The sequence below is a fragment of the Schistocerca piceifrons genome, chromosome 3, assembly GCF_021461385.2.
Source record: "Schistocerca piceifrons isolate TAMUIC-IGC-003096 chromosome 3, iqSchPice1.1, whole genome shotgun sequence".
In the NCBI taxonomy this organism is placed as follows: domain Eukaryota; kingdom Metazoa; phylum Arthropoda; class Insecta; order Orthoptera; family Acrididae; genus Schistocerca; species Schistocerca piceifrons.
In genome coordinates, this window is record NC_060140.1 from 229,618,525 (window position 1) to 229,646,166 (window position 27,642).

The 27,642-nt window shown below is 39.4% G+C and overlaps 1 protein-coding gene across 2 annotated transcripts in view; it reads left to right on the forward strand.

Annotated features, from left to right (window-relative positions):
- The window catches only part of LOC124787808 (integrin alpha-PS1), a 563,745-nt gene that overhangs the window by 426,476 nt on the left and 109,627 nt on the right, over nt 1-27,642 (forward strand). The window contains exons 2-4 of one of the 2 annotated variants that reach the window (XM_047254733.1): nt 3,394-3,521; nt 7,143-7,166; nt 22,115-22,218. In XM_047254733.1, the coding sequence (XP_047110689.1) occupies nt 3,394-3,521; nt 7,143-7,166; nt 22,115-22,218 (256 nt within the window). The remainder of the gene's footprint in view (nt 1-3,393; nt 3,522-7,142; nt 7,167-22,114; nt 22,219-27,642) is intronic. The other variant, XM_047254734.1, reaches the window with a different exon arrangement.

Genomic DNA, 27,642 nt, shown 5'->3' on the forward strand with positions numbered 1-27,642 from the left:
TTTGAGGACCATCAAAATTATGAGGATGAGTAACGGTATGTTGAAAAAAAAAAGTGATCATTCTTTATTGATCAGCCCTCGTATATGGATCTGGAGCATGACTTATGTTGGTGGTGGTGGTGGTGGTATGGGGACGGGGAGAGGGGTAGTAGGTGATATCTGATTGCACTCGAGAGTAATGGTCTCAGAAAGGGGGAGCTAAAAAGAATGGACCACAGTGGTCGAATAGCTCCGTATAAGCCACTTATTGTCATAGTCGATTCTAAGCAATCCTTGAGGTGGTGTAAAGAGCAACGGCACTGGTCAGTGGATGAATGGAAGCTAGTGATTAAGTGTGATGAATCATATTGTACCGTTTGGCAATCCGATGGAAGAGTTTGGGTCTGGCGAATGTATGGAATATTTTACTTGCTTTCATGTGTAGTACGGAGGAGGTATGTTACAGTATGGGGGCGTTTTTCGTATTTAGGACGTGATTTTCCTATTGCGCTTAAGAAAACGCTAAATGCGGAATGATGTGAAGACATTTTACGGCATTGTGTGCTGCGTAGAGTGGAGGAACAGTTAGGATTCGATGATTGTTTGCATCACCGTGACAGTACACCCTGTCATAAAGCAGCAACTGAGCGAGGTGGCGCTGTGGTTAGCGCACTGGATTCGCATTCGGGAGGACGACGGATCAAACCGCCATCCGGCCACCCTGATTTAGGTTTTCCGTGATTTCCCTAAACTGCTTCAGGTGAATGCCGGAATAGTTCCTGTGAAAGGGCAAGGCCGACATCGTATCCCATCCTTCCCTAATCCTATGGGACCGATGACCTCGCTGTTTGGTCCCCTCCCCCGAATCAACCAACCATAAAACAGCGTCTATGAGGCAATGGTTTACTCGGTGGTACGTCTTTGGGATGAGCTAGAACATGGACTTCGCCTCAAAATCCCGGCGTCCAACATTATCTTCTCTGGTTTCGGCTCCTCAGGAAGAATGGGCTGTAATTCCCCCTCAGACATTCAATACCTCATTGAATGTGCCCCCAGCAAAGTCGTCATGAAAGCGAAGAGTGGACACAACCCATATTAATGTCCACTAATAAGCGTCGAGACACTCTTCATGAGGTAGTCTAGCATATGTTGTAATCATAAATTTGTCGTATTTGGTACTGTAGTCAGTATAAGATATATGTTCGAACATTTAAAAATTTGTGAAAGAAAATTTCTCATACAGCAGGGACTTACTTGTGGCAACAGGAGGGTAAGTATGCTGTGGCTCTTTTCTGTCATTGTCAGGTCTCGATGTAGCCCCACTTTAATTCGCTGATTCCATGCAACGTATGGGCACACCCGTGCGCTCTTTGAAGGTTTTCGCTAATATTTTGTCTGGTGAGCTTATTACCATATTCTTCAGGTGGGTTATTGACCTTTCGATTACATAGTTATTTGTTTGTTGACATCTGTCACGTGTAACAACAGTCAGCTGTACGTTGGTTAAGGCCGTGTCAGACAGGGAGCTGGCTTCGTATTCTGACATATTGGAGTGGGACGGCGCTGGCCGAGCGGTTCTAGGCGCTACAGTCTGGAACCGCGCGACCGCTACGGTTGCAGGTTCGAATCCTGCCTCGGGCATGGGTGTGTGTGATGTCCTTAGGTTAGTTAGGTTTAAGTAGTTCTAAGTTCTAGGGGACTGATGACCTCAGAAGTTAAGTCCCATAGTGCTCAGAGCCTTTTTTTTTTTTTTTTTTTTTTTTTTTTTTTTTTGAGTGGGACAAAGATGACGCATGTGCGGAGAGAGCCACTCGGAGTGTTTATGGATTATTTATTCTACCACAGTGCGAATCCAGTATTTACTCGTGTGCGCGGTTTCTGAAATTTTAAAAACAATTGCTACACCATCTGGTGAAACTGGACAGTTTTTACGCTCAAATATTGTGGAGATACAATAATTAACAGCGAGCGAAGTGGCGCAACGATTGGCACACTGGACTTGCATTCTGGAGAACGGCGGTTTTCTGTGATTTCCCTAAAACACTTCAAGCAAATGGTTGCCTTGAAAGGGCACGGCTGACTTCCTTCCCCATCCTCCCATAATGCGATGGGACCGATGACCTGGCTGTTTGGTCTCCTCCCCCAAATCAACCAAAGTAATAAAATCCAGGCGGTAAACCTAAGAACTGTATTTTAAATTATTACGTCCACAAAGCCTCAAGAGAAAAAAAAATATTAATGTGACTCATTTTACGATACGCTTCGGGAACTGACTGAAAAAGCATAGTTTTAAGAGAGCTCTAGCTGTGAAAGTTACTCGAGCCCAACATCGGAGCAATCTCAGATTTGTCGGAGCTTATGCAAAACGTCATGTGTCATAAAGAACTAGAGACACATTATTAGAACTAAGATTCGATATAAGGCAAAGTTATAGAAATACATTTATTATGCGCCTGTGTACCTGCATTAGATACATTTTATTCATACACACATACCGTTACGTACGTACCCAGACATTTATAAATTAGTAGCTTGCTATTCACCATCCCTCGTCATAACAAAAACGTTGATTTGTGAGCGCAGCTACGGGTAACACCTAGCAATTATAATGAAACAGATAAAAATTAATATAACAATAATAAGTTATTTATATCAGTGCTTAGTACATCGCCTGGGCACAACTTCCAAGAAATAGCAGTTCAGAGAAATACATCACGCATCATGCAAAGCATTTGAGAATTCTGGTAGCCGCAAAATTTCACTACTTTGGTAACTTAGAAGTTTATACGAACCAGAATCGAAGTGTGCTCTCACCATTATAAGCATTTGCTCTTGCAGTACAATTGTGCACACAAGTTTACACTGGCATGTAAATGGGAGAATGCCGTTTCTTTTCTCCGACATTCGGAAAAGACAGTCTTTTTCTCTCTCGAGTCAGGCTTAAGTCCACATGGGCAGGCCCCCAGGCAAACAACTGAGGAGTACCTCGTGAGCGCGGCATTAGCCGAGCGGTCAGGGGCGCTGCAGTCATGGACTGTGCGGCTGGTCCCGGCGGAGGTTCGAGTCCTCCTTCGGGCATGGGTGTGTGTGTTCGTTCTTAGGATAATTTAGGTTAAGTAGTGTGTAAGCTTAGGGATTGATGACCTTAGCAGTTAAGTCCGTAAGATTTCACACACATTTGAACAGTACCTCGTGATAAACATACCTTGCAATTTTCTAGAATCCCCGCCATTTCCGTGATATTTAGTTTCCGTAGTACTTTTCTGAAACTTGAGAAATTGGCGTATGTAAAAATATAAACGCTTATAGTGATATTTTCTTTGTGTTGGGGGGAAGATGTTATGACATCTCCCCCTCTACTAACTCATTCTTCCATGTTCGGCAACAGTGTCAGGGAAGCTTCCTCTGTTCCAGGATACTTGTGGGGGCGCCTCAGGGAGAAAACCTTCAGCCAGGTACCAACCGGTCAGGGGCGCTGTTCAAGTGTCCCATCAGCACCCGCTCTGATGACTGCGAGCAGGTCGTCACCGACGGAAAGAGAAGTGAGTGCACCGACACTAGCGCCGCCAACTGGGGATGCGGCAAACTGGCGAACCTCTTGATGCCGTTCACACGACACAGGAGTGGACGAATGAGCTACGATGTGCGTGCTGTTATCTGGCGTATAAACTGGCCACCGCGAGACCTACGTCTGGGTGCTAAAGATTCGACATGGATATTGGCCAGTTTACACGTCAGCTACCGTAGGCACCATCGAGTTTAGTCGCTCCCATGTTGTGCGAAATAGCTGTTATCCTATTTCAGTATCCTTCCTCCTACTCCTGCACTTATCTTCAGTAGCTGAATTTCGTATAGTGAAAAATTACTCTGTTCTGGGACGAGTACTTGCAAATGATACTAGTGAGAGTACAAAACTTTTTTTCTTTTTTCTTTTTTTTGTACCCAATATATGAACTCACCTGGCAATATAAAAGAAAGTAAAATTCACTACATCAGTGTTAAGTTCTTTTGCTCAGTAAGTTGTTTGACCGAAAACCTTGCGATTCCTGCTGTGAAGCACAACAATGAGACAAGTTAGTGTGTGTTGCGGTATTCACCTGAGAGAAAACTTCACATTTCTTCTGATTGATAACAAAAGAACAACATGGATGTCCTCACAGAGCAGGCACGCATTATGTGCAGTAGATACAACCATGCAATGTCATTCTATGGCCTGAAGGTAGAGGCTAATAAATTGAAGCTTGAAAGTCCTAGTGATGATTTGGTCATCAGTGTCATACCAGAAGCTCAGATACGATAAGAAGAGGGAAGGAAATCTTTTGTGCCCTTGTCAGAGAAACAGCATGATGTGGCTCCGCAAACTGTCCTGGCATAGCAATTGATGATGTTCATATTGGGTCTCCACCTGGACTATATCATCATCTTGATACAAGATGTTTCAGCTAGAGACACGATGTGGATATCATTGCAAAGAGCCTGACATTTGCCTTAATCAGTTTGCAGAAGGGGGGGGGGGGAGTAAATTTGGAGACCATTTGGAGACACATGCACATCATATTTAAAACTCTTAGCAAATGACCTTTGTTATTGCAATGACTAATTCATGTGTGAGGTCCAGGGAATTTTTTATTATCCTTGTATCAGATGGAAATGAGCATACGGCATTGTGGGCCAGGAGTATCCCATTTGGGGAAGTTTGGCCGCTGAGGGGAAGTACTTTTTGCATTCAATGCCACATTGGGCGACTTGCATGTCAGAGATGGGGATGAAATGGTGATGAGGACAACACAATGCCCAGACCCAGAGTGGAGAAATTCTCCTGCCCCAGCCAGGAATCAAATAACGCGTTTTATTCAAGTTTGAGGAATACTGGCAAATCCTACTTTTCCAAAAACTTTTTCTTTAAAATGTGGGACATGTTACACCTTTTGAACCACTGAATGAAGACTCCATGATAGTACACCCTGCTGCATTTTTTCTGGAGAATATCATAGTCAGGGATAGCTGCTTCCAGAGGTTGAAAACTATGTTCATAATTTTGTTTATTTGTTTTTTGGGAAAAGAGAGAAATAGCATGTTGCCACATTTTGGCTATGAAATTGATCTTCTTCAAGAAATACTTGTGTTTTACTGACCATGTGAGAAGATGAGATGTTCTGTTACTTTGGAGAAGCACTTTTGATCATTTCTTTGAGACTGCTTCGAAAAGTTATGATGGTGTATTCTGGTATACCCTCCCTCCCCCCCCCCCCCCCCACTCTCTCTCTTCCTCTCTCTTCCCCCCTCTCTCCCCTCCTCTCTCTCCCTCCCCCTCTCTCCCCTCCTCTCTCTCCCTCCCCCCCCTCTCTCTCTCTCTCTCCCCTCTCTCTCTCTCTCCCCTCTCTCTCTCTCTCTCTCTCTCTCCCTCCCTCCCTCTCTCTCTTGTACCCAGTTTCTGTGAAGAATGTATGCACTACCCACAGTCCTTGTTTTCTCCACATTCTGTAGGTAATCGCCATTGGCAAATGTCCAGGCACAGCTCAGCAACACACTGGTACAAACTGAATGATGTGAGATTGACTGGCTGCAAACTTTTCTGATACAAACAGTGTGAAGTAGGGATGACTGAACAGCTGCTCTCAGTAGTACGAGGAATGTTCAGATGGGTTTATTGGTTGTTATATTTTCTGGTTTATTTCTTTCAAGTAATCTGTAGTACCGTCATTCACATACATCATTAGAAAGTAATGGTTACATGTTGCAGATACCATCTATTCTTTTAGTTGTAAAACAATACTTTACTCATCTTGCTGAAGAGAGAACTAATGTTGTTTGACCTACAGTCAGTGGGACTGTCATCTTTGAGTTATTTAGCACAACATATCTTTGAAAAATGCAAATAAATTACCATACTGAAAGTCAGGCATTTAATCACAGAACATAGATTCTGATTTTTTTCTGAATGGACTGGAGGGGGAAAAAAATTAAATAAGGAGTATGAACACTTTTCTGTTACGTTTACTTTTGATTTACCATAATGTGGATGTTGACCAATGAGAATGGTGTACATATTTTAATTGGTTTGGTTGTGTTCATCAAGCAACAAAAAGTATTGCTTTGCTTCATTTCAGTAAGTAAAGTGGCACACTCTACTGCACATGGTGATGAGGTATGTCATGTAGGCTCTAGAACATACTAAGATAATCTAGCATTGTTGTCATTAGATGTGTATGTGGTCTGTGTATGTAGTTTCTAATTTTATTTAAGAAACTGTTCTGTCGTACGTATTTGATATTAGCTGTACAGGTGAAAAGGATATACAGCAACACTTCCATTCAAAATAGATACCTGAATGCTTTTGTTCTTTATTGTGTGTTCTCTTGAGTTACTGATCATGTACTATATGTTAATAATTGTAGTTGCATAAGTGTTTATAGATTGCATTTAGTGCCTGAGTATTTGTTAGCAATTGTTGGTATGTGTCATTATGATAATTTCTTTGTAGTGTTACACTTTCTCCTTAGTCTCTGTGCTTTTCAGACTGCTTATTGGACGTTTTAATTTTTTTAAAGATTAGTCATTTGTGCTGTCCGGCATTTGAGTAATTCAACACCCATTGTGGACAGATAATTCATTGTGTACATATCAATTATTTATTTGGCCCAAATGTTATACATTCCGTACAGTAATAAATTCTGTTTTTAGAATGACATAAAAAAGACTCCGCAAACAGTTGGTGCAGACTTATAGATTTTATTTGAAGTTATGAGGACTAGAGACAGTTGCATAAAATAACTTTTGTACACCTTATAGTGAGTTAAAGATGTTTCTTTTAGTGGGGAAAGACATTGCAGCTTGCAGAATGTGTTTTCTGGTGTCAGATCCATATACCTATAGAAAACATATTTGTCAGTATGCAAATCATCTTGAAACTGATGCAGTCTGAAATCTCTGAAACAACAGAGTAGTTTATATGTATGTGGTGGAAAGGCCATTCATAGTTTATATTATTAAATGTTTCCTGACCTGTATTAGTGTAGTCTAGATTAATATTATTTATTTTACCATGTTATTCAGAATTGTTTGTTTAGATATGCAATAGATGTTGGATGCCATTTTTTATCTCATTTATCAACCTTTTGTATTTTTTGTTTTCTTTTTTGTTTTGGCCGTGTGGTTTGCAGACTCAGATGGGCAGTATGACTCGTGTAAGTGGTTGCCTACCTCCCCCTGTGTTCCCCTTCTCATTGCTCGGAGGTTGGTTGCTCTTGCACTTCGCTTTGCATGAGTGACTAATGCTGCATGCTGCATGGGAATGACTAACTTCTTGTCTTTCACTGTCACATGATTGTTGTTATTTAAATCAAGAAAGAATAAAAGGAAATGATTTGTATGTATGTGTGCGTGTCTCTGTGTGTTTCAGTAAAGAACTGCTGGGAAACAGTGGTGTGCGCATGTTAACGAGATGATATGTGGGTGTGGGTACCACGTCTCAGAAATTAAAATTTGTTTATATACTGCTCCCTTTCCCATTGATGTTGTGGATCAACAATCTTTTCAGTATTCAACATACTACGTCATAAGAAATTACTTTGTTCTTTATTATTGCTAAGAAAAAGAAAGAATACTATTTCTGTCACAAGTTGCACACATACATTATCACACTTATTTTGAAAAGCAGGATATTTCTCCATATTTCCTGACCATAATTATTGTAAGTTTAAAATACAATCAGCGATTTTTCTTGCACTGTGAATTATGCATTACAAATCTCCGAGATATCAAAAATCTCTAAAATAAGGTAATCAAACACTGAGATGCGGAAACAATAAAAATAACATTGAAGCATTTTAAATTAGTACCCTAAAGTCTGTGTAAAATTTATACACAAATACCTAAACAGATTATACAATTTACTTCTTCTACAACTTAGGTACTATGCACTTCCAAGATTAATCAAACTTTGAACTGAACTATAATGGCAATGCTAAATGTTTATATAAAAAAAGCAGAGGTGGGTTAAATGTTTTCCTCATAGCTGTGCTTTTCCACATAGCCTGGGAATTATCTTCTGTCTTATTGCTTTTGGCTTTATAGTTACCAATTGGTTTTTAAAAAAAGATTTGATATGATATTATTTGTTAAGATCTTTTCTTTCCTTCAGCAGTTCTGGAATTTTTTAATTTCTTAGTTTATTTCCTTCCCGTAATACACAAAAGTCAATGCTAAACAAACAAAAATCACATATAAATCAGCCAAAAAGTCCGAATCCTAGTAGAATTGAAAGATTTTGGACACACTTTCCGTAGATATCAGCGGCGAAAGTATATCTTTCTCAGTTTCAATCTTTAATGTGTCCATATGATAAAATCTTTTGTTGGCTATATCCAGCCATTGAACTTGATTGATTTATTCATAAAACATATGAGAAGTGAATAATTAAACTAAATAGGAGAGAGTAATACTATTACCAAAAGCAGAATTGTGTATGATGGAGCAGGGCAAATAAAAACATTAAAGATAGTAAGAAATAAACAATATTCATTTGTCTGAAGCACCTACAGAGATGTGACTATGTAGACTTTCCTGGCGTATCAACTGATGATATTCTTGTTCAGTCTGCAGCCATACCATGCAGTCATCTAGACACAATGAAACTTCCTGGCAGATTAAAACTGTGTGCCGGACCGAGACTCGAACTCGGGACCTTTGCCTTTCGCGGGCAAGTGCTCTACCAACTGAGCTACCCAAGCACGATTCATGCCCCGTCTTCACAACTTTACTTCTGCCAGTACCTCGTCTCCTACCTTCCAAACTTTTTTAATCCGCCAGGAAGTTTCATATCAGCGCACACTCCGCTGCAGAGTGAAAATCTCATTCTGGATCTAGACACAATATTTCCACAGTCCATCTGGCTGTCATCTTCAGGTGAGAGTGCCGTTTGCTAATCTCACCAGAACTTATTATACCATGAGCAACAGCCCCTTTAAAACAGCATGGAACACAAACAGCACATGCACCAAAAATCCTCACTGCTGCCCCTGATGCAAGTAAACATATGGTACCCCAGTGGAGATACCTGGCAAAAATGATGAATCAGTATTGAGTACCACTGTTGCTACATTCTTCTGGGTGAATCAGTTACTGTTATTTTTCAAAGTCAGGTAAAAGAGGGTACCAGATTTTAGTTAAATGGTTACACCTGTCACAATTTGTAATGTTACCTGCCAGTTTAACATTGATGGATTCTTTTGAAACACAGCCCCTATAGTGAGACACAGGGTCAACCATTAATGTCTTGTCATATGACATTGTGTCCACCAGTAAGACAGTACTCCATCACCCCAGATTTCTCAGGCTGCAACAGTTGTGTGTGGTGATGGTTCTCAATAAATCTGATGTGAATTGTGCAAATAGTTTGGACAATGAATGTTTTCCCACAATGGCAAGGGGTTTGGTAAACACCGGTGATCCTCAATCATAAATCATCTTTTGCTAAGCCAAGGAGCTCTCTTATCTGGGCTGGCAGATGATGTACACTTTTGACATTACATCTTTTTAAAATCTGTCATACCTTTGAAGATATTCCTCCAGTATGTGGTAGGAAAGCCACCGATCTACATGCTTTTTTACTGCTTCCTGTGAAAGTCCAAACTCAAAGGCACGATTGTTTGTCTGTGTATCCATTGTGCATGAAGACGGGCTTACAGTGTTCGAGCACTTGTGTCAAGCTTACTGCAGCTGAGATGGAGTAAAAGCCCTTTTGCCGTCAGCAGGATTCCCGTTCATTGATATGGTGGATATCAAGTCATTGAATGTAGATATCAGTCTATGTGCCTCTATTATTGGAAAACACTGTTTCCCAGAGTCCCATTGTCCTTTCTGTAGATCAGTACATGTAGAAAAGGATGTTTTTCATCTTTTTTATCTCTGTTGAGAACAAATTGATGGAGTGGCTCTGGGAAGTCTATTAGTCCCCAGAGTAACCAATTTATTTATGGAAGATTTGATGGACAGGGCCTACCTGTTTTTGAATGTATGTCAGTGATATGTTTATGATGTGGCCACATGAACCGTTTGCTGAATCATTTTAAAAACCTTCATTCTAGCATCAGGTTCATAACAGAGTTCGAAAAGGATGGGAAGCTTCCTTTTCTGGATAGATTAAACTACAGAAAGGACACTGTCACTCTTTATTGGAAACTGATGCATAAGGACTGGTATCTACATGCAACGAGTTGTCATCCACTGTATCAGTGTGTGGGGATCCTGTGGATGTTGGCAGAGAGGCTGTCCTCCACCTCAGATGCAGAAAGCTTCACAGAAGAGCTGGGACACTTTAAGCTCTTTTTCAAGCAGAATGGCTACACAGACAAATAGATCTGTCATGATTTTGAGTTTTGATTTCCATTGGAACCACTAGTAGACGCATGTATATCAGTGCCTTCTCTACTATACGCTGGCGATATAGCTTCAACGATAGGACACATTTTGAAAATATACAATACTGAAAGTTTATTTTGTTCACCAGCCAACATAGAGAACTCCTTGGGCCAGTAAAAGATGACCTAGAATTGAGGAAGTCCAGTGTTTACCACATCTATAGCCGTAGTGGGAGAATGTAATTGGCCAAACTATTTGTACTATTGCCACAGCCTGAGAAATCTGCAAAGGCAGATCAGTCATACTGAGGAACACAGAATGTCATATAATATGACACACACAGTTGCCCCTGCGTCTCACTTTAGGGACGGTGTTTTAAAAGAATCCATTGAAATTAGACTGGCAGATAACACTATAAATAGAGACAAGGATTACTGTTTAAGTAATTTTTGGAAGCGTCCTTTATCTGACATTAAAATACAATGGCCGCAAAATATATCGACAGAGTGGCTCATAGACTTTGCCAGTGTTCACTGCTAGGGCACTCTACCTTCACATGTCTTAGTGGATATCAGAAACAATTTCTCGCATACACACTGTTGGTGGTCTGTGGCATATAAAAGGGCCACTGCTCACTGTGTGAATCAGTTTCTGCAAGATTAGTAAACAGCATACTCACCTGAACATGGCAGCCAGATGCACCATGGAAATATTGTATGTAGATGATCGAATGATATAATTGTAGACCCAACAAGAATATCAGCACATACAGAGATGACAAGTAAAAACAATGAGACAAAATTAAAGCACTGTTTTAGAGTTTTCACAACAGAAGCCCTTTATTCATCTGAAACTATAAAAAATTGCTGGAATGTCTCAAGTAGGAAACAGAAAAGGAAGCTCTTCAGGAAAATTTTAGGATCAGAGTGCAGAAATGGAAACTGAATGAAAAACAAATTGCACAGAATTTATCAAATTACAGAAAGAGTCATAGATACTCTCTGGATATGGTGACTACAGCTTTATAGTCACATAGATGGTATGAATAAGAACAGGCTCACAAAGAGAATTCTAAAACTTGTCTTTCTAATGAAAAATCACACCAAAAAATTAACAAAGGCTTAAACGTTTGGCATTCTTGAATTAATCATACAACATAAATCAAAATTTAGAATTATAATTAATAACAAAAAATTCTGCTAAACTCCCCAAACAAAACATAGAGTGGATTTGAAGAATATATGAAGAAACATTGCAAACAGATGAATTGATACGAGGATGAAAATAATTAGAGTACTAGATAGTTTAAAACAAACTCATTAGTTGTGTGCAATGAATAAATAAATAATATAAAAATAATTTAAAAATTGATATTTAATTCATCAGAAATAAACAGGCAAAGTAAGAGATAGGTGTACAAGGAATGTTCAAATGACAAGGTACAAAATTTTTTAACAACCAAACTGGTTGACAGTAGTGAGACAACTAGGGACACACATGCAATGGAAGCATGCATCGTCACCTCCCCCTAAAAAATTCAAAGCTGTGTCTTCAGCAGGCAAGGTAATGTTCTCTGTATTTTTACATGTCCAAGATCAGATACAGGCATGGAAAAACCATTGACAGTGACGTGTCACTCGGCAACCTATGCGAGTCCATCAAGAGCAAATGGTCTCTGCTGCTCGTGAAGGAAGTGTTTCTAATCCATGATAATGCACATCCAGACATCTCCAAGGTCACACAAATGGCCAAGTTCAAGTGGGAGCAGCTTGAGCATCTGCCCTAAAGCCTCAGCATGCAACTTCTATGTATTTGGTCCACTAAAAAAAGCATCTCAAAGGGAAGTGCTTCAACTTGGACAAGGAAGTGAAGGACACAGTGGAGGACTGGCTCCTGTCACAGCCACAAGAAGTAAGGGAACAGGGAATCCTTCAGCTTGTGAAACAGTGAGATAGTCAAGCCTCTGGCTATTACTTTTGAATAAAGACTTCAGTTATACCCAAAGTGATGTGTCATAACTTTTCTTTTGAACATCCCTCATCCATTAAAAAAACTCAAAACTACTTATAAACGCTAAGGAAAATATCAGAATTAAAATAAAGAAGCAGTAATGGCAATTGATATAGTGAATAAATTTTATTTAATTGAAAAAAAAATATATTGAGAAGGCTGTATAACAATGAATGTAACAACAAAAGTAGTTTGCTTTCCATCACATAGTTACATCTATACCTGAGATTTGATACCTGTACCTTATATTTCATAAAATGGATTTTAGGAATAAAGAAGTTTAGTCTATATTTTTTGTTAACGATATCACTAAAATAATACTATTGACTGGAACTCGAGAGGTTATGGTTAACATGTATAAGCTCTTCATATCGGAGATAATGAAAATTAACAAACTAAAGAACATATTCATTCACACACACACACACACACACTCGGGAACTGACAGTGTTGTTCATGTGGTCAAGCTGTTTTCTTCTCTTAGCACTTTCCAGCATATTAACATACCACATAACACAGCTAATAATCATTAAAATAACATCACAGAAAAATTTTAACAGTAACGTCTGCAGTAGAGGCCTAATATTTTAGAGGGCTTTGGTAGCTTTTAATATGAGATAGCATAGGAGACAAGGGGAATATTCTTGGGAATAAGTGAAATGTTTGGTGCTAGGTGCTGTTATTACAAATTTGTGCCTCATCTGTTATTTAATAATTGGTATCTGTACGAGTTCTTTCCCAATTACTAAGGCAGATAACATTTGAGCTTTATATGTAGGAGTCTAATACCTGTAAGAGGTTGATAAGGCAAACTACCCTTAATGTCTCACCTCTTTTAAAAAGATGCTTGGGGATAATGAAATATTACATTGCTTTATTTACCATTTGTATTCAGAAGCAGTTATAACTGTTGGACTTTCCAAATAATGAACACTTTCATTGAGTTGTGCACTTACCGTTTCTTTGGACTAGTACTTATAATTTTCCTTTCTGGTGCGCACTAACATAATTTCAGTAGCATGAACAAGTCTACTCTTCTGTGTAGTAAGTCCTTCACACCTTTGTGTCCATTTCCTTGTCCTGCCCTTTGCATTCTGCCCAAATGTTGATCTGGGAATGTATATTCATTAAAGGAGACACAATTTTGATGACAGTTTTCAGATGGAATTTAAAAGCTGCAACAGTTGTGATGGATGGCAAGATGTGGAGCATGTGAATTTTCAGCACTGTGTGGGCTTAAAGAAATACAGCTGTTGTGTTTTAAGAGTGTGGTTTGGTATGTAGTGAAATGTCTGGCTGAATTTGCATCATGGTTTGTAGTGTAGATACAGCTGTGTGTGATGCTGAGTGGTTTGTTTATTATGAATGTTTGTGCTCAAAAATACTGGGTTAAAGAAAGCAAAGCTGCTTAAAAGCTGAGATGAATTGTTTTGCATTTTTCCACTTTTTGAACTGTTTCCTTTTTCTTCTTGCACAGACATTTTGGACATATATTTTTCAGTGATGTTTTATTTAATGCTTGTGAGAGTGTTTTTTCTGACGTTAAAAATTTAATGGCTTTTCACAGATGATTGATGTAAACTAAAATCAGATAAATATTTTATGAATAAAATATTATAATTGCCACTGAACATGCATGTATTAAAGATCAACTTGAGTAATAACTGATTTTTTTTTGAGACAGCTAAAGCAACAAGTTAAATATATCGTTAATGTGAATGACATAGTTCATGATATGAAAGATAAAATACAAGTGAAAACTAAAGCTATGAGCTCTACTTGGTTATGTACTGACTGAAATCAGAAAAACTGGTAGGGTTAAAAGTAACCTCTAGTTTACAGAATCAAGAGCTCCTGCTTCAGAAAATGAGGTGGAGAAAATACACAGATTGGCAGGAGCTGTAATAAAAGAAAGAATAAAATGGTCGTAACTGTGTGTCAAGAGACATGTGCAAATTGTAGGAGAGCACCAGAGTACAATAGTAAATGTAGATTTGATTTTGTTTCTTCCAAACCTTGCCACATTTTCTGATTTTCGCACATCCTTATATATGTTGTAGAATTTTATGATTTAAATGTTTTTTTTAATGTTGATTTAAAATTTAAAAAATTAGGACAGTTTTAGCTTCAGTTTCAACAATGTGAAAATTACACTTGAGTTTTGTTTTCATTCAGGGCATAAAATAATTTGAAATACTGGTGGGGAAAAACCTCTATTAAAAATATTTGTGACAAAAAAGGAGCATCTACTTATTAACATCCTTGACTTACTTCTGTTTGGTCTGGAGTACCCTGTACAGCACTTTTCTGTGCTGAACAGGGATCACTTTTCAAAGAATTATTGATTCCATTGGGAGTTGAAGTATATACAACTTGTTGCATAATAATATTGTAATTTTCAGTTAAAGAAGTCAAGTAGAAATGACTTATTTACACAGGGTTGACATCATACAATAATGAAATATGTCATTCATGCCTATATTGTTTAAGGCCTTTTTACTGATTTTTTGTGGTGTGGAGTGTTCCAGCATGGTTTGGCTATATAAGTATGATGTGCACATTTGAAAAAAAAATTTTTTGTTCACACTGTAATGTTATTTTACATATTTTACAAAAACAATCTAACTCAAAGTTTCTTGAAAGCATTGTTTTCATTAGTACATTGTAAGGTACTGGATATTCCTTACTTTACTTAATTTAATGTAATCATACATGTAACAATTATAAAAATGATAGTTGCTACTCACCATATAGCAGAGATGCTGATTTGCAGATAGACACAACAAAAAGATTGTCGAAAATTGAGCTTTCGACCAACAAGGACGTTGTCAAAAATAAACACACACACACACACACACACACGACCACAGTCTCTGGCAGCTGAAGCCAGACTCAAGTGTCTCTGTGTCTGGTTTGAGCTGCCAGAGACTGTGTGTGTGTGTGTGTGTGTGTGTGTGTGTGTGTGTGTGTGTGTGTGTGTGTGTGTGTTTTGTGTTGTCTATTTTTGACAAAGAACTTGTTGACCGTAAGCTCACTTTCTGAGAGTCTTTTTGTTGTGCCTATCTGTGACTCAGTATGTCTGCTATGTGGGTGAGTAACAACTATCCTTTTCATAGTTGTTACATTCCATCCTGAATTTTCCATTGTTTAGTTATACATGTAAATTAAATAAATAACACATTACATTCAGTCAGTTCATGCAGGCCCATCAAGTTTCAATACACAGTCAATCCAAGGAAAATTTTACAAAGTAACTATTGAATGATGGGCAGGATATTTTCATAAAGGCTGAGAACTAATGTTATTGATCATCTAAAAGTCCATTTCTTAAAATTAGGAATGGCAGGTGAAGTAAATGCTGTAAAAGCTGCGTGAAATCAAAACAGCAAAATGCAATAAGTGTCAAAGTTTCAGAAAGTTTAGAAAGGGTTTGGAATGAGAAACATTCACCAGCTGGGACAGAATAAAGCTAAAATGACAAAGCAGGGCTGAGCACATTTTCATTTTTCGTTAAGTTCACAAGGTAGCTATAAAGAAGCATTAAAAGGGGACAAGGATGCTACTTTTAAAAAAAATCCATAGGACTGAAAGTAATAAAAGAATGTTTATGTATCAAAATGGGAACAAAGAGAATACAATCAAAATGGGAACAAAGAGAATACAAATGGAGAAAAGTTGATTGTTTTCATGTTTAATTTCAAAGGAAAATTGATTTCTGCAGTGCTGCATTGGATTTTAGAGTTGTGTAATAACCAAGTAACACTCAAAACCAATCCAAGTAACACAAATGTGGCTTTATTTATGAACCTCTAAACAGTAATGGAAATAAGCCTCTCGTGACTCTACACATAACAAGACAAAGTAAAATCATACAGAAGGTACAACGCAAATGATACACAGAACAACTGATGTTAGTGGTACAAACAAAAATAACATAATGAGTGTGAGTTAGTGCTGCTCCAGGTGTACATAGGCACGAGTCACCAGTAGATGGTGCAGCAGAGACCGTACCATGTGCAAGCTTCCTACAGGGGTCCTCTAGAGGTCTGCCCACCCTGATACAGTTGGCAATTTCTTTAAGTACACACACACAGTGACACTACACTCACCCTCACATGCAGTAGTAGCAGGATACAGCATACCTATTCCTCGTGTGAAGAGTACCCCGAAGTGATGGAGGAGACACCGGTGACCTAACGAGAGACAGGCATCAGATCCAGGCGGTGGCAGCCGGTGCCTACGACATTGGTAGAATGATGTGTCAGACGGGCACCGGAGCTTATAGCTATAACGCACAGAGATGCTGGCACCCCTGAGGGCAGTGGTCCTGCACAGCACCCGATGACAGCACTGGGGAGAAGGGTACCATTGCCATCTCTGTGTTGTGATCAGCAGGTAGTCCCAGTGTGGAGGAGGCGGGGCTGGGCCCACTGGTGGTAATGGCTGAGATGATGATGGCGTAGGCACTGGTGGAGATGGCCTGACCTGAGCAGCAAGCTGCAGCAATAAACCTGAGGATGGAGATAGACTGGTGCCTGTTGGTGGGAAGCTGGAACCCCAGGGCGCTGCATGTGGAGGAGGCAGTCAATGGGACTGGAGCATCTCCACAGCAAGCAATGAAGGGCTTGAGGCAGAGGGTGACGGGGCGAGCTATGGTGATGGGGGCCATACCCACAAACCAGTAGCTACCGGCGGTGAGTGGTGGTGCAACTGATCAAAGTGGCACGCTACAAGTCCGTCGGCCATACAGACACCACAGAGATTGCATCCCCGGCTATGGACAACAGTGGCCAGTATCAACTTGGGCCAGCCACCAAACTGCCTCACTCACATTGGTGCTCCAGACGTGAAGCTGCTGCATGAACCCGACCGTGGCAGGTGTGGGTGCAGGCCGCAGAAAGTGGAGGATCGTGCGTGGCTGCTGGCCGTGAAGCAATTCAGTCAGGCTCCACTCCCCCATAGGCATGAAGTGATGGGTGCTAAGAAAACAGAGAAGGGCATCATTTGGCAAAGAATCCACAACAAACTTTTTCATTTAGGACTTGATCATATGCACTAGTCATTCCACCTTGTCAGAATGGCAGAGCTGTAATGTGATGAATGCCTTGATGGCATCAAAACAATTCGAGACGTGAGAAATGAAATGGAGCCTATTATCAGAAACTGAGGTACAAGGCAACCCCTCCATAGCAGAAAACCCTCAAAAGCATATGAACTGTGACTGCAGCCAATGTTGATGCACACCGGAGAATGTAAGGAAATTGAGAAAATGCATCTACAACCAAGAGCGAACAGGAATTCAAGAACGGACTCATGAAGTCTACATGAATGTGGGCATAGAGTGGGCCAGGGAGACAAAGATGGCCTGGGAACTGCCTTTTGTTGGGCATACTGCTCACAAGCAGTGAAAAAATGGACAATTTTGCCACTGATGCCTGGCCAAAAAGCACGTATCCTTGCTATCAGTTTACTGCACAAAACTCAATGGCCCTGGTGGAGAACGCATAAAACCTTGAACTATAGTGCAGAAGAAATGACTACTCTGGAGAGAGGTCTTCCATGGACAAAAGCAGAACACCGTCAAAAACAGAGAGGTGATACCATAAGGAAAAATAGTTGTGCAGGTGGTCTGAAGCCCAACCCAGCGGTTTATCTGGCCAGCCCTGTTGAACAAAGTAAATCACCCGGCAGAAAACTGGGTTGACAGCAACAGCAGCTGCTAAGTGCGAGTTTGTAATCGAGAAACTGTTGACTGTGGCCTGCATTTCAGTATCAAGATGAAAGCAAAGCAATTCTGAAGATCAAAGTCAGGATCAGAACCCACAGAAAGGCAGGGCAAGGCGTCCAATTGGAATGTTTGGACATAGTCCAAATTGTATTTTGCGATTGTAGTGAGACAAGAACAGCACCCAGTATTGCTGGCATTGTTCTGTCTTGTCAGGCAAGGAAGTGCGAGGGTTAACCAGTGAAACTTGGAGCCGTACAAAAAAGTGACGCTTCTGGAGAGCATAGACTATGGCAAGAGCCGGTTTTTCCACATGAGAGTAATGCTGCTAGACTGAAGTGTGAGGTTTAGAGGCGAAAGCGACAGGTCACTCAGAGTCATCAACATATCGGTGCACTAGAACTGTACTGAGGCCGTACTGTGAGGTGTAAGTCACCAAAACTATTTGCTGGTCCTGAGAGAACATAGCTTAACAAGGGGCCGATAGTAGTTCAGATTTCAACATTTGAAAAGCATGTTCACAATCCAGGCTCGAGCATAACAGGGCATGCAACAAGTGGGACAATACGGCTGCCCCCAGCAGGAATTTGTGTTAGTTGGGTATCATCTCTAGGAAGGCCTGAAGCTCCTTCATGAACAAGGGATGAGGCATAGATGTAATGGCAGAGATGTGGTCTGGCAGAGGGTGAACCCATTCTGTGAGACCTCCAAGTGCAAATAAACAATAGAAAGTCAAAAAAACTGTGATTTTGCAAGGTTACACCATAAGTCTGCAGACTGTAAGACAGAAATCAAAGTATGCAAATTTTTCAAGTGTTTGGCCATGGAATAATTAATGTAGCCTAGGATAGACATAGTCAGTTGCTCTAAAAATCATTGGAAAATACCAGGACCACTAGTCTCACCAAAAGGAAGACATGAATATTGATAGAAACCAAAAGCAATATTCAAAATCGGAACTTGCCGAGGCTCTTTGCGTTGACAGTAGTAGTGAAGTCATCACAGAGGTGATGTTTCCCTGACAGCTTCCAAACTACAACATGTGGAGATGACCGTTCAATAGTCGTAAGAGGTTCCAATATCCCTACAGATTGAAGTCTGTTCAGTTCTGCTTTCATGTGATCTTCCAGGGTGACAGGAGTAGGACACGCACAACAAAAATGAGACTGAGCCAAAGATTTAAAAGAAATCTGAGCAGAAAAATTTGTAGCATACCCTACACCTTCTGAAAAAAAGTCTGAAACCTCCTCACACAGTGTTTCCAGTTGAGAATATAGTACCAGATGGGACACAAGGTGAACTGCATCAGTGATAGAAAAATCCAAATGCCTGAAATACATCTGTCCTGAACAAGCTCTCAACACCGGTATCAGAACTACTAAAGATTTAATGGAATGAACCACTGACATGTAAGAGGTAGATGCCATAAATTGTCCCAACAACTCAATGTTCTGTTTGTTATAACTGACCAGCTTTCGCATGACTGGTGTCAATGGCAGCGAGTCTAAACTCATGTAGGTTTGAAATTCGATAATGTTGCTGCAGCGCTGGTGTCTACCTGTAGCTGGACCACTTGGCAATAAACACTTAACTTGATAAACAACACAGGAGAAGTAACAAGCATTAGAGTCACACTGTTTATGTCCATATCCTGAGCAACATTCACTGAACGACACACGGATATGATGTGACCTGTCTTCTGGCAAGAATTACAAGTAGCCCAGTGCTTAGGGCATGCCGAATGTTCATGGTGGAAAAACAGAAAGGACAAGACAGGAACAGAGAATGCTGACAGTGGTGTTGTGGCAGTCACGACTGTTTGGGCCAGTCTTGGTGTGCTCAGCACTGGGCCTGCATGTTTACTGCTGCTACTGCCACTTCCTCATGCAAGTTAGCTGTTGTCCTAGTAGACACATCTTGTGACAGTACTGCCGCATTGCCCCACTCTTCAGTTTGGCCACCCACTGCCCGAAAAACTTCAAAAGATTGTGCTACTTGCAAAACTTCTGCCAATGGGGGTTTTTCATAAAATAAAGCCTTCTAGTGCATTTCCTTGTCCAGAGCTAAACGGATAATTGCATCACACACCGTAAAGTCTACTCACGGGTCATTATGGGCACCAGTAATGAATTGACACTTATGGCTAAGGCTGTGAAATTTGGCTGTCCAGGCCCTGTATGACAGGTTTAGTTTCTTGTGGCATTGGTGGAGCTCAACTCGTGCCACTGTGACATATGTTATTTTGTGATGGTTGTTGGACAATAAACTCTACATTTGGTCAAAAGTAAGAGCTGTCGGTTCTTGTAAAGCTAACATAGTAATTGATACACCTTAGGTGGAATCCACGAGAGGAATAAGGCTTTGCATAAATTCCAGTCTGTCACACCGAAAGCCAAAAAATGCTGTCTGTCTTTTTTCTAGATTTGCCCAACCCTCAGCTCAGTCATCATACAGAGGAGAAGTGGGTGGATAGACCAGTGGAACAGTACCCTGTCTGTTAACGGAAGTCAACAATGTGGTCACTGCTGGTGGAACAGTACGCTGTCTGTTAACGGAAGCCAACAATGTGGTCACTGCCAAAACAATTATTCAATCACTGCCAGTTCCACAGTGTCCATAATGAGTAAACCCAACAAAATGGCTCTATAAGCCTGTAAATGCGGAAACCATTCCAAAGCTCATCACCAGGCGTGTAGTAACCAAGTAGTACACAAAACCAATTCAAGTAACACAAATATAGCTATATTCATCAATCTTAGAGCAATAATGGAAAAAAGCCTCTTGTTACTCCACTTGCAATAAGACTAAAGAATCATACAGAAGGTGCAACGCAAGCGATACACAGAAGAACTGATATGAGAGCACAAACTGAAGAACATAGTGCCAGTGAATCAGCACTGCTCTGTGTGTATATATGCACGAGTCACCAGTAGATGGTGCAGTGGAGACCATGCAATGTGCATGCTTCCTGCAAGAGGCCTCTAATAGCCGGCTTGCACTGATACAATTGGCATTTGATTTAAGTACGTACCCACGGCAACACTACACTTGGCGCACTCACTCTCACATGCACTAGTAGCAGGATACAGCAAGGTGAACTGTTTGGGTTCCTAAATCACAACTAAATATGTGAACAAGAAATAAGGAAAAGCAACCACTTATTTCCAGTTAAACAACATTCTTAAACAGAATCACAAACACACTCACTCTCACGCTCATTGTTCTCTTCTATCTGACTTGCTACCTCCTACCCCCAACACCAATCATTTATAACCAGTTAATGTTTCCATTGCTCATTTTCTGTTTACTCTTTCATTTGCAAAATTTTCAGAATTGTATTGACATAAAATAAATGTGTGTTATGCCAGTATTTACTTGCTTTAGTTTCTGTGAAAGATCATCTTTGGATTACTGTCTGTCTGATTACTAGTCCATGGTGTCTTTGTTAATTTCGTGACTACAGATGTGGATATCCTTGTGTTTTATGCAATACGACCAACTCAGATTCATCTGCAGTGGTGAAGTGTGAAACAGTGCCCAACCAGCCTTATGACGTCAACTGAGAAGATACTTAAAAAAACATACGTGTAGCAAACTTGGAGCTGTGTCACAAGATTGCACAAGGCAGTGAGCCATATGAAATTATTACTGTTTGTCGTAATGAATTATATCTGTAGTCCTCTGTGATAATAGTTCTACAAAGTACTCTGTCATTATGAAATTATTTCCATTCAGTTATATCTTTTTTTGCAATATCTTGTTGCATAACAACAATTATTTTAAGAAAATTTTACACTGTTTCAGGTTATTACAATATTTCTGAGAAATTGTAATAATGTTAACATTAAACATGCTTTATTTAGCTAAAGGCATATAAAATAACAATTGGGAATGGGCCATATGCATCCCAGGTTAATGTTTTTTGTCTGTGATGACACAAGTTGATGAGCTGTAGAATCTGTCACATATTCTGAATTGTTGTGCATATGGCATTGTTCCCTTCAAAATGTATTCCTCAGTGTTGTTGTATGATTGCAGCCATTGATTCAACCGATCTCTTTCCACCACTTAAGGATGAAATCAAAGATGGTCAGTGGCTTGGAGTCACTGTGAGAAGCCAAGGACCTGGTGGGAAAGTCATGGTAAGTATCTCTTCCAAGAAATGCAACCTCTGTCAAACAACTTAACCTACAACAACAGATGTTTTTTAAACTCCTTCACCTTCTGGAACAAAGATAAATTTATAAATTTTAATAATTTAAAATTTAAATATAATAATTTTTTTTGCATCGGGTAGGCTTTTTTGGAGATAAGTAGACATTTGTTACAGTAATGTTACATACATCCAAATCAACAGTAATGTTCAGTATTCAGTCTTACACAAAAAATCACAGAAATACAATTTGTAATGTTTCTTAGGAACTGCAGTCAGCTCAAGACAGATAACCTTTAGTAACAGGTGTTAACAGCCACTGCGGAAGATGGGCACACAAACAGATTGTGGAAGTGCAGTGTTTAGTGATAGTGCTCATGAACCATGTGAAAAGCAAAAGGATCTTGTAGATAAGCCAGAGCAAAAGAATTCGTTGACGCAAAAAATAAGAAATCCGACGTAAATTTAGTAAACAAACATCTGCCGACCTTATGTAGTTCCGATGGATTACCGGCTTGTGTGAAAAAGAAAGAGGAAATAAACAGCTCAGTTAGGCCTACATTTTGTAGCTCCAAAACAATTACAAAAATCGAAATATATTCAGACAGCCAAGTGCGAAACATAGCTACTGACTTTCGTAATAAAAGCAATGTGAACTTAACTTCCATGGTGAAATCAGGTGCGAAATTCTGCACAGCAACTGCAATAAGCCACGAAAAAATTCCCACATTAAGCAACAAAGACTTTGCCGTTTTCCTAGCGGGAACAAACGACATCGCAAGAAACGAAAAACAAGATCTGTTGCTTTCACTAAAAAGGCGACTGTATGAACTAAGATGTACTAACATCATTGTATTTTCAGTACCACATTGTCATGACCTAGCGGAATGGTCCTGCGTTAACAAAGAAGTGGAAAGTGCAAATAGTGAGATGAAACAGATATGCAAACGATTCGAAAATGTGACTTTCATTGATATAAGCAAACTAGGAAGGAGATTCCATACTAGACGTGGTTTCCACTTAAATAGATTAGGAAAAAATTTCATAATTGCAAAAACAATAGAAATAGTAAATGCCAAAACGAAAGTAAGTTGTGACACTTCAAACGTAATTCCCCTCAAGGACAAGACCCACAAACTACTTGGTGAATCTGAAAATGAAGCATCACCACTACAAGACAAGTGTGATGTTCTGACATTGAAAGAAAACACCCCAAGTACTAGCAGTTCACAAGGAAGCATATCAATAACAACAGAACCAACACCTGTAGTATCAGAAACAGATACACCATCATCAACAGCAACAACAGAAATGACAGCATCAAAGACACCGGGAGCTACACCAGCAGCAGCAGCAGCAGCAGCAGCAGCAAGCAACTCACCATATCCCAGTGAACGACCTACAAGGTGCAGAAAACCTGTCCTTCTGGAGGATTTTTGGTACCTCGCCAAGGCAAGGAACAGAGTATGACACCACAAAATGTAAATAAAAATGTAACCAGTTCTCATCCTCATCACCTGCAGATTCTAAGCTTAAACATTCAGTGTCTTAGAAATTAATCATTAGAACTTGAGGTAGCTATGAACAGTGCAAATATTGACTGCATGTGCATTGTGGAGCATTGGTGCAGAAGTTTTGAACTAAGTAGCATTAATATTCATCCGTTTAAGTTGGCAAGCCAATATTGTAGAAAAAATACCAAAAATGGAGGTGTATGTATATTTACCAAACCAAGTATCAGCTATAAAAGAAGGTGTGAAGCTGAATCATTGAGTGTGGAAAGTCATTTTGAAGCTGCAGCTGTGCAGTTGAATGAAATACAGGGAAAAGTCATAGTCATAGCAATATACAGACTGGTGATGCAGACATATTCTTTAACCAATTAGAAATATTGCTTAACACTCTGTTCACCGATAGAGCCACTGTAGTTGTGTGTGGGGACTTCAATATTAATCTTATGAGTGAAAGTAGGCTAAAAGATAAGTTCCTAAATCTGTTATGTAGTTTCAACCTGCTTCCACACATACACACACCCACAAGAATAACAAATAATACAGTCAGTCTTATTGATAATATATTTTCAAATGTAGGACGCACAGAAGTAGAAGTGACAAATACTGATTTGGGATTATCAGACCACAATGTTCTTGTCCTCAAAATCCCTTCAAGGCCACTGAAAGAGAGAAAAACACACTTCATGTATAAAAGAAATTTTTCTACAGAGAACTGTGTAGAATTCATAAATATGCTAACTAATGAGGCTTGGGCAGAAGTGCTATCCCTAACAAATACAAATGATGCATATAACACATTTTCTTCCATTTCCATGGGATATTTTGAAATGTGTTTTCCAAAAAAGCTGTCAAAAATCAGGTCACATGGTAATACAAAGCCAAGTTCTTGGATCACAGCAGGCATCAAAACTTCCTGTGGAACTCTAAAGAGACTAATTTCCAAAATGAAAACATCCACAGACCCACAATTCATAGAATATGTCAGGAATTACAAGAGGGTATATAGAAAAGTAATTGCTAAAGCAAAATTCATGAGTAATGATAGTTTTATAAGACAGTCTGAAAACAAATCAAAAGCCATATGGGGTATTGTGAAGACTGAAACGGGGAAGTGTTGTGAAAACCAGGACATTAGCCTCAAAAATTTTAAAAATGTCAATATTAATAAACAAGATTTGCCAAATTATATTAACAATTATTTCATAAATGCAACAACTTCATTAAGCTTGAAATTTACAAATGAAGAAAAACCTGAATATCCAAAAACAGCTTGTAGGATGAGGGTAGAGCCAACAAATGAGGGTGAAGTGTTGAAAGTGATACAAAGCTTGAAACCCAAAATGTCGGCTGGCATAGATGAGGTGCCTGTGTCAATCATAACAAGGACAGCACCACAAATCGCAAAGCCCTTTGCACACATAGCCAATTTATCATTCAGTGAAGGAGCTTTTCCAGAACGGCTGAAAATTTCAGAAGTGAAGCCATTATTTAAAAACGGCGACAAGTATAAGGTAGAAAACTATCGCCCAATATCTCTCCTCACAGCATTCTCAAAAATATTAGAAAAACTGATGAAGCACCGAATCAACACATATCCAAACGACCATAATTTACTTAACAGAAATCAGCATGGCTTCCAAGCACGTAAAAATACCGAAACAGCAGTAATGTGCTACACTGAACAAATAATCAAAAATCTGGAAAAAGATTATAGTGTAGTAGGAGTAAATTTAGACCTCTCCAAAGCTTTTGACATGGTGAACCAGGACATTCTCTTAGAAAAAATTGGAATCGTTGGGTATACATGGGATAGGAAAAAAATGGTTTGAATCATACCTAAAAAACAGAACACAGGTTGTAGGACTGACATCAACTTACTCCAACCACAAAATAAATTCAGTATCAGAGGCAAAAAATGTAGAAATAGGAGTACCACAAGGCAGCATCTTAGGGCCCCATATTGTTTCTTGTCTATATAAATGATTTTCACACCTCAGATGATGCAGCCAAAGCAATAATATTTGCAGATGATACTAGTGTGATAATAAGTGCACCAAAGCAGTTGCTACCAACAACTGCTGGTAAAGTACTAAATCACATCCACTCTTGGCTCAATGCAAACGGGTTGACATTGAATGTAAATAAAACAAATTATATGCAGTTTGGAAAAAGATGTCAAAATGTAAATCTTGATCTGGTGTGGGGTGATAAAGCCTTAAACAGAGTGACATCCACAAAATTGCTGGGGATTCATGTGGATGAAAACTTAAATTTTAATGACCACGTAATAAAACTTGCACAGAAACTTAATTCAGCCTGTTTTGCTCTCAGAATTATTGCAAATGTTTGTACCTCAGAGGGTGCCAGAATGGCATATTTCGGCTATTTTCAATCTCTTGCCACATACGGAATAATATTTTGGGGTTCCACAACAGGGCGCCTAAAACAAATTTTTTTGTTGCAGAAGAGGGCCATCTGAATAATAACTCACAGTCATCCACAGACACACTGCAAACCCATATTCAAAAAGCTTAGAATACTTACTATACCATCATTATACATATACAAATGTGTATTGTATGTCAGGACCCACATTGCAGATTTTCAGACAAATGCCGACTTTCATAACTACAATACCCGTAATAGCGCAGCACTCCATACTCAGCGAACAAAAAGAACGAATACACAAAGGCATGTGAGCCATATCGGTGCAAAACTGTACAACGCACTGCCAGTCAACATCAGGAAGTTAGAAGATGATGACAAATTTAAAACAGAATTTAAAAAATTTCTAGTAGAACAATGTTTTTATTGTGTAAATGACTATGTAGCTCAATAAATATTTTCTGATGATATTTATAAAGGCAAAATGTAGGCCCTACCTAATCATTCATTACCTAATCATTCATTACATTACATACTTAAAGGACAGCTGTTGTGTGATGTAAATATATACTTAAGCAGTGTGGTGTATATAAGGACTTGCCGTTTAGGGAGGACAAAACTAAAGCCTTATGAAAAACAGACTATGCATTTAAAATAACAAGCAGGGATGTATATAGGCTATATTACTTACATAGAATTATTATTAACCTCATTGTATTATTTTGTTTTGTACTTTTTTACGTATATATTGTTTGTGTCCATTTCTTTGAAATGGCTTGACAACATCCATACAATATTTATTGTCAACGGATGGATAAATAAAATAAATAAATAAATAAACAAACATATTCTTAGGAATTTTGTACTATTGGCTGGCTCTCTCGTTATCTAGTATAAATCAGTTTGCCTCCAAACCTATTTTACATTGTCGCTCATTCACACATCATATCCTGTAATCTCCCAGTATGAAGGAGAATCTTGAGTTGGACCTCAAAAGTCAAGTGACAAATTATTATTAGAGAGTTGTAAGTAAACTACGTGTAATTTTATATGCTACGTTAGCTAGTAACAGAGTCATGGACAGGTACGTAAAAAGACTGATGATTTTGCTAAGCTTTCAAGTGAATAATCCTTCTTCCAGATACAGAGTAAACACACACACACACACACACACACACACACACACACACGTGTGTGCCCTTGCACAGCAATGTTGTCCCCACTGACAGCATATTTTGGCACTGCAACTTGACTGGGGTGAGGGTTTGTGTCAAGTACAGTGGATAGGGAGAGCAAGTTGGTGGGGAGGGGAGGGAGGGCACGAAGAAAATGTGACTAGGAGGGAGACGTAGCAAGTGTACAAGATAGGAATGCGGCACCATAGGCAGTGGGAAGTTGAACAGGGCTTACAGTGATGTAGATGAGGAGATAAAACATAGAAAGAGGAATACTGCAGAGAGAAAGGTGTGATTTTAGAATGACTGAAGTGGGGCTCCGATGCAGGATAGAGGTGA